General features: G+C 29.2%; 1 protein-coding gene across 1 annotated transcript in view; it reads left to right on the top strand.

Annotated features, from left to right (window-relative positions):
• The first annotated feature begins 5489 nt into the window (after nt 1-5489).
• The window catches only part of LOC121118094 (uncharacterized), a 63194-nt gene continuing 59347 nt past the window's right edge, over nt 5490-9336 (top strand). The window contains exon 1 of the mRNA XM_040712635.2: nt 5490-6010. Within this exon, the coding sequence (XP_040568569.1) occupies nt 5810-6010 (201 nt within the window). The 5' untranslated portion in view covers nt 5490-5809. The remainder of the gene's footprint in view (nt 6011-9336) is intronic.

Here is a 9336-nt window from a genome sequence, read left to right as displayed (position 1 = left end):
AGTCCAAATAGCTGAAAAGAGTCGAGGTCCCACTTTTACCCGAAGGCATGATATCATATTTTTGTATGATGGCAACTGGTTAATCTTATATTCTCTTTAAGCTTACTTCTTATTAAAAAGCCGTAGTTTTTTTTTTTTTTTTTTTTTTTAACTTTCCATATTGAAACCTCAATACTGACCACAATATAGAAAGTGGTAACTGTAGAAACTATGACATATTAATAGTATAAAAATATGACCTGTCAGTATGTTAAAAAACAGAAAATTAAAGTGGTAACCCTAATAGTTTCAAGAATATTTTTGAGAAAGGTAGCCTAGCTGCTATGACAGGATTAAAAAGGAATAGTACACTAACCACAATATGTATCAAGTAAATATATAAGCAAGAATTATTCCGATGTTGATCATGAATTCTACAAACTTTGAGTCCAACAAGGACTTACATATTTAATTCGCCAGTACATCTTCAATGTTACTCTCCGAGTTTCAAAAGAATAATAAACTTTTTTGTTAGATGTCTCCTCTTCAAAAATCAAAGAATAATGGGATAACAGATTTGGAAAAAAAAAATGTTCAGGTTACAACTAAAAAATATCGGACACTTTGTATGATTGTTTTTTTAGTTTTTAATATTAATGAAGATTCAACACGAGTAGCGACAATAAAAGTGCATAAAGACATACTGATTTGGGCCCTGGAGACATTTGTTCTTCAGTCGTCAAATAACATTTAATTTTCTTTTTAGATTAAATTTATGGAGACTGATAGTGTAATTTTTTGAAGTCCTCATTATACTGATAAAAATACACGTTCTAATGTCATCAAAATAAGCTAATTAATTTACGTTAAATTAATCCTATTTTGATTTTAATTTATGATATAATATTTATATTTTTACATTTGTATGTATGATGTCTAAAATACATAATTTGAATGAACCTGTTTACAATACATTTTGTGATTTGATAAGATATAAATACTTGTTTAGGTAGTTGCAAGACACTCATGTTTCAAAAATAATTAGCTAATTTGCTATGTGAATTTTTCAAATATCAAGATACTTGTAGATTAATAATACATATTTATTTTTGCAATTCATTTTATGAAGTACAGAGGAGATAAAAAATTATCATATTGATGTAAATCTGAGGAATCTTCTGCCTATAAAATTTTGCAACACTAGGATCCAATTTTGAATTTCCTACTCATTATAAAAAGTATTTATGTTACTAAAAGTTATTTGCAATTTATAGTGGAGACCAGGGACGGTTAAAAGACCCTTCTGTATGTTTCGAACATCCCAAATTATATAATTCGTTGTTGGTTATTGTGGAAAACAATGAATAATTTTTGTGAATTTTACTATGAATTATTGGATAAAAACGACTTTTAAGTGTTAAAATTAGTGCTGTGTGGGTCTTTATTTAGTACTGAAGACTACAGTTCGGTACAGCCCCTTCTCGGTCCGGTGAAGTTTAGTCCTACATATCAGTCCTAAAACTTAAAAAACGCGGTCCTTCATGACGTCATTCAACTTTATTTCTTTTTTATTCATTTCTAATACTGACATTCCAAAGGACCGACGGTCATAAGGACTGGTCCTAATACCGGACTGGACCGAATAATTAAGGCCTTACACAACAAAAGATAAAAGTAGTTTTTTTAAGGAACATTACTTTTGTTATAAAACAGTTGTTTTTTTTTTGTTTTTTTTGGTTTTTGTTGTAAGTTGTATCATTTGAACTGTTGATTGTTTCCCTATCATTTTTTAATAACCTTTGAAAAGTAATTTGGAGTAAAATTACCAACATACATAATATGTAAATATATTCAAACATATGTGGGCATATTGTGTGGCTAAGTCAAACTAGCTATGAGTAATTGAACTAAAAGTAAAAAGTGTTATAATTGTCTCTCTTATAAATTCTTGCCATAATGTACTTCATCTGATTTATAGACTCCTGATTCTACAATCTGCATGTAAGTATAAATCCCAACTTGTACAATGCATGTATAAAATATTTGGTGAGTTAATACAAAAACAATCTTCAACAAAAATAAAAAAACAGATATGTCCAATAAATTTTATAAATCATACAGGCAGCCCAATATTTCGTAAACATATTTTTGGAATGATTTGAAATAACCTATAATGTAAACTATACCTCAGAATTACATTTGATTTATTAAACTTAATTTGCCGTTCAAATAAAATTTATCAATTGCTAAATATTTCATTGTGTTGACGAATTTTTGCTAACTTGCAGCACATCCAAAGTATATATTAGAATATTTTGTTGATATAAATCCACGATAATTCGTTGAAGAACCTGCTAATGTAATCCAGTTCTCTACTTTGAGAAAACTTATGGTAGCTTGATGTTGTGCTGATCAGCCACATATGGCCTCTAGGCTACATACCTTTTACGTTATTTCAATAATAATTATATGTTAATAATAATAATTAGTCAAGCCACTCATTCTTCCAGGAACATCCTGCATCCGTATTCATCACTAGACTCATTATTGGTGATGTATTTGTACAGGTACATCATGCAATAACCAAGAAGTATTTTGTTATTAGTATTAAAGGGTGTGTTGCTTATAGCTCTATGAGTAACAACGAACACTGATTGGTTCATCATATAACGTAGAAAAAGAGTGAGAAAAACCCATGTTAAAAATAAGTGTGTATATTTCGAAGAAGATAGATGCAATTCAGATACCGAGTGGTCCATTAAAATCTGAACACATTGAATTCTAAACTTCAACAAGATATAATTTATTAATTAAAATATAATTTCAACAAAATTAAACCTATAAGTAGATGTGTGTCTAAGCTCTCTTAATCATTAATCTAGCTGCCCTTAGTGGCAATGGTGGCTTCCAGGCTACAGCAGAAGTCCTGGCACTCACTGCGGATGTATTCCTCTGGCATGGCGTCCCAATGCTATCGAACAGTGGCTTCGAGGGCCTCTGTGTTTTGTAGAAGGACACAGCAGTCATTTTTCAATATTTCGGACTTGCTGACGGAGTAGATGGTGGTCCTGTAGACGCCCAACTGCTTGCATTGCGTGAATGGAAATTTGTCAATCCCGCTCGAATGCCATTTTCTCGACTTGTATGTAAGCTGGACAGCACAGATTTTTTTTTGTTTAATAACTAATTGCTTATGATTTAATATATCGATATATGAATTAATTTCAATCACTCAACTTTTATTAATTATTGAATTAGTAAGTGTTCTGATTTCAATGGACCACTCGGTATGTACACACATAAAAACCAGGCAATATCTATACGAATTGTGATGAAGAAGAAAAATCAAATATATTCTCACACACGTGGAGTTAAATTTGATATTTCAAATCAATCATGATTATTTTACATCATCAACATGTCAAAGCCTGTATGTAAGAGTGGTTTGTTCTTCAAGTTCTTTCAAATTTTTATCACTGCTGGTGTGGAAAAATTGTGATATGAAAATAATCTTTAAAAAACTTATCTCTCATCCTTAAGATGAATAGCTTGGTCAAAGTTTGAAGAAAGCCAACTTTTTAAAAACATAAATATTAATTTTTAAAACAGATTTTTTCATAAGGCATCCTAGAGAGAAAAGTGAGAGAATAAAGTAAAAAAAAATCTGCGTGTAGTGCAAACTCTTTCCTTTTTACATTTTTAGAAGTAAAAATCAATGTATCAAATTTTTCAAACTAACCTTAAACGAATTTTGTTCAAGCTTGAAAAAACAAGCCACCCTACTATGTACATATCAAATCATAGAATTGTATTCAAATTAATATTATTTCCTTTTCAATGGTACATAACTAATATGTAACAGGCCAAATAAGTTAATTACAAGGTCAACAACCTATGTGTACCCATGACTTATTTAAGGAGAAGGAGTGGTACCTACATAAGTAATATTTGTAGTTTGGGTATTAAAGAAGCAATTAGTATGGTTGAAGCATCAGCTAAATGTCATTTACTGTATAATTATTTTATTCGTTGAACGGTAAATGCAATTAAAGCAGAAGAAGAAAAATACGATAAACTGTCTTAATACCAATTTGGATATTAAATGCAGTTAAACTGCATTCAAAGTACATTCAAACATTCAAAGTATATCAAAAATATATTCATAAAAAAGGTCAACCGAAAGTGGGCCAATAAAGTCACATAAATCAATATGAATAGTTTAAACTCTAGTAAACGTTATTGTGTATTTCAACGAATGTTAATTTTGTGAGCAATGGCTCAATGAAATGTTTTCAAAACTTTTCATGACGATCGAGAGACGAAAACCAAATCAAACAATTTTTTGAATGTTTTGTCAGACTAAAACAAATCTTTTCTAATATTGACGAAATATAACGATACTAAATGTGAGGAAAACATGATGAAATAAAAAAAAACATAAATTTATAACTCAACCTAGAAATTTGAAAAAAAATGCCCATATTTGACCAAAACATGTTCTTTAAATATATATTTGGATGTTTGCATACATTGAGCAAAACTCATACATTGGGAATATCTATTTTTTTTAAACGTATTCAAGATTTTTTTTTTGTTGACACACCACATTTGTAGTTGTATTTCATATGAACCTTTTTTAAATCCCTAAATTTGTAATTTTGCAATAAAAAAGTATTGTCTTTATTAAAACAGAGTCTGTATTTTTGTACGAATGATATTCAATTTTTATCCACAAATTATTTTTATTGATCCATTGAGTATGTCGCAAATGGCACTTAGGAATTTTAGCAAAAGAGTTAAGTGTCCTAATATCAAATATAGTTTTTAAACTATAGCTAAAAATTTTGAGTATCTGAACTCATGCCACAAAGCCTGTAATTGACTCAAAATTGTTTATTAAATATGGGCCTGTATATTTAACATAAATGAAGTAAAAAAATTAATTGGGATTTCTTCCTTCCCTTGATATTTGTTCAATATTGTTTTTGAGTTGACGTATCATAAATGTGTTTCCTTCTTAATTGTTTTGAAGTATTTTAACTCCCTTCCAAATACAAGTTTTTTGATAATCATCCATCTTTTATTTTTTTTTTTAAAGAGGGAAAGAGATACATACACCTATAGGAAGTACATTCATTAAATGACATCAATTCACCACATGCTTTCCCTTTGTAATAATCTCACCCCTAATAACTTTTACTTTTATTTATTATTTGCCCATAAAAAAGAAGAGTGAAGAGCAAGTCAGAGTAAGTTTGCTATACATAGGTAATATAAATTTATTATGTTCCTTTATATGTATGTATTTCTATTTTTAAATAATTTTTGACCTTGGCCTTTTTATAACGGATCTTAAGCGTGACAGTGCCTGGTGGTACATCACTGGTAATGACGTTTAAAGCAACCACAACAAGTATTATGACGTGTGCAATCGCTTGCCCGACAACCCCTCTTTGGTTCTTGGTAGACTCTAATATATTAAAAAAGGGAAGACCGAATATGTTAACGATAAGGAGGCAACAACAACTACGACGACGACAACAACAACAACAACGACTCCAAGATGGAAGAAGAAAAAAACCATCAAGAACCAAAAAACTCCATGAATCCAGTTCTTAGAAGACCTCCTTCTTAAATGGCAGTTTATTGTGCTGCATAGCAGAGCAAGTTGATCCAATTAGTTCTAAATTTTACTATATGTGCATCCAGCTGGAAGTGATTTAGGTGAAGACACATCTCACATTGAATCTCACTCAGCAGCTGAGAAATTTGAATATCTACATACATTACAATTGATATAAATAATCATTTTAAAAAAAAGTGTTGCACAATGTTTAATTTAGAAGAGAAGTTTTCAACTTTACAGCAACAGCAGCAAACAGCAGAAGAAGAAGGATTCCAGGGAAGGTCTTACCTTATGGAATCAGTTGGTTTGAATAACAATTATGTTTCTCTCAAGCCCAAGGAGGAAGTTTATCGTAGTCTAAGAATCAATATAGATTCAAAAACTCCATATTCGGATGCAACACAGGTGAGATTTGGCTTTGATAGTGTGTAAACATGTAGCATAATCATAGACATAAGTATACAAAGGGGGGAAAGGAGGTAATCCTTCGTCCCCCCCAATTTAGTCCATATTCGGTTTTTACGTATAATAAAAAAAGTCGTCACATTATATCAAATGTCGAAATATTCGAGTAAACTTATCATCTACAACGCAAAATTAAGGATTTTGTTAATCTAAATAAGATTTTTTTAACTAATTACTTATGATCAGAATGAAAATGTCAATATTTCTAGGAATGAAGATATTTCCATTACTAACATATTTAATAAATACATATGAACAGTTTCGTCCAGGTTTTTCCATATTTATATGTATTAGTGCGGTTTTCAAACCGTTCGATAAATATCTACCGAATTATTTACCTTTTCCGGGATATTACTCTAAATGTATCTATTTATATTATTTTTCCTATTTTTTATATAGTCACGGAACTAATTATTCCTTTGGCTTATTGTTGTAAGCATATCGATTTAGATTATTTTTCCTAAATAGAGTAATATGTACCGTTTATTCCGGATTCGCTCAGTTTGCGTTTTGCTATATATATTTATTAGTGCATTTTCAACCAATTTGTCTTATTGGAATATTGCTGTAAATCTATCTATTTAGATTCTTTTCTCTAAAAAAGGAGTGCAATCAGGGGTCAATCAGGGTGTGTATATGTACTATGTAGTATGCTACCTACTTAGGCACTACCTATGTATGTATGTAGAAGCGATTATAATATTATTATTATTAGGTAGATGATTCTATGTAACTGCGACATCAATTATTATTTTTGAAGCCCCTTTGTTATTCTAATGATGCCTTAATCATTTGAATATTCAAGAATTCCATCCCCTGAAAAATAGCTATCGATGATGACAGAGGACAATTTTAATTTATGTACATTGATTGCTTGTAGTTATGAGCCTATATTTTATTGTCATATAAATAGGTGTGTATTGCCAAATTCAAACTATGATTCAGGTATATTGAGAAGATTAAATTATATTCCGGTTTTGTCCAAGTTGTAACTTGTATAAGTAGATTGTACAAGTTGCAACTTTTTATTCTTAATATGTATTTTTTTAATCCCAATATGAGACATTTTAATTACAAACTATATATTGATGCTATTCTTTCATTTTGATCTATTGAATGTACTTATTTAGTATATATTTCAGAATAATATAAATGTGGGGATTTGAATTTATTATGTGCCCCAGAACTTACTTATCAATTAGTCATTTTCATTCAAAAATAAACTTTTTATTAAGAAAAGGAGGAATATTGTGTTATATATGGCCTTTTTTTTAGAAAAAGAGACTTTGATCCACGGTCTCTGACTGGACCAAAATATAAATTCCTTTAAAAAATAACATAAAAACGTAATAAAAAGAAGTATTGGGCGTTGGAAGGAGTCTTAATAAACATATATATACTGTCAAACTGGATCTAACAGGCCCCAGCTTTAAGCTTGTTATTGCACTAAGCTGCCAAATCCCAATTTTCAAATTTAGAATTGTTACGAAATAAGAAACTTTGTTTAAGGACGCAACTGCTCTAAGTGGTCGTGATTTCAGTTTTCCTCGCCTAACCACTTAATACAGAAGTTGACTTTATATATAGCTTTGTAAAATCAAAGTTTGGTCGTACATAGACAGTGGCAAAGATTGTAAAATATTGGCTTACATACATATAGCAGAGTTTTTTCGAAGGGCCTTTTATATAAGTATATATATATTTATAAAAGTTATGTATAAATAATTAATGTTTTTTGATAACTTTCAAACTATACCTAACTTAAAAATCCAATATTGTGCTCTATTTTTTCTTCAATGTCTCCTCTTTTCCTCTCTCTCGCATAAAAAACACACACATTCATACACCATTCTGAATGCTAATAGTGATTAATATTTGATTTAAAGAAATAGGTATATTTTTCTCCTGTTTTTTTATTTATTTTTTTGAACAAAGTCTTATATTTTATTTTTTCATTAGACTATCAAATGACACAATTATTATAAATAATAGAAATTAAAAAAAGAGGAAGGGGAAATAAAAAGTTATGTTTTTAATATATACTCCAATAAATACAGCGATTAGCATTATTAAACAATGATTTATTAGCAATAAAAATATTTTTCTACAAGAAAAACAGACTTGTTTTTAATGTAATAATAAACTAATAGAAATTGAAGGTACATTAAACTATAATAAACACCTCCAACGTGTTTATTATTTTATCATCATCAATCTTTAGTCAAAAAAAGTTATAACCATATGTGTACAATGTATTGGGTTTTGTACATGCAGCCAGTTGCAATCAATAGGGTCATAACTACAATATTCAAAATTTATTGATTTGGTTTACGTCCCTAGTTGTGTATCAAATTGCGAGTTAGTGGGCGTTGCAATTTCTTTATTGTAAATGCCTTATTTAATTCATTGCAACACTATTGAATATACAAACATCCATTGATGCCATCATTTCCTTTCAAACTCTGCAAAATTATTATTTTGTAATCATTTACAAGTAATATATTTAACTATAGACATTGGAACTTTAACACGTAACACGGATTAGTTGTCAATTATTATTTTTCATACACAAATTCAAATATTACATCTTTAACTTATCAACTATTGATAATCCACTTCTTGTATTATATTTGTTACAAGTAATGAAATATCTTTATATAAAATGCTTTTGATTGCAGCTTCTACAATCTCGATATACAGGTTACAGCTTGTACAGGACACATCTAATGCATTGATGCCAATACCATTTTATACTAAATATTGTTTGAATGTTGCTTTACACAATTAATAATTGTAATTACTCATGGATAAATATTTTGTGGGGCACATTATAAAGGTCAATTTCCCATAGTTTCATCATTTACCAGCTACTTGCTTCAATAAATAATTATATTTCAACAGAATATAATTGTAAATAAGACCTAGAATCGTCTTGTATAAGTAATAACTTGTACAACATATATACCTTAGTATTAATATTTATATTTATATAAATCTAATACTCATAAATATTTAATTAAGTTTATTAAATAAGCTATATGAATAAAATGAAAGATTCAATTTGGGTGTGGACCAAAAATTAAGGGTTTTTTTCAATCGATGTAGTTAAGTGTTGTTTTGTTCACAATGTACCTATATGTATGACCATATGTGAGTATTTCTAAAAGGGTTGGGTGAAGTATATATATAAATAAGATGGATCTCTTTGACTGTTGTAAATAACGCTTCTAAATTTATATATTTTTAAATAAAGGAAAAAATTAGGT

Source organism: Lepeophtheirus salmonis, chromosome 5 (assembly GCF_016086655.4).
Source record: "Lepeophtheirus salmonis chromosome 5, UVic_Lsal_1.4, whole genome shotgun sequence".
NCBI classification, from domain to species: domain Eukaryota; kingdom Metazoa; phylum Arthropoda; class Copepoda; order Siphonostomatoida; family Caligidae; genus Lepeophtheirus; species Lepeophtheirus salmonis.
This window is presented reverse-complemented; position numbering and strand designations above follow the sequence as displayed.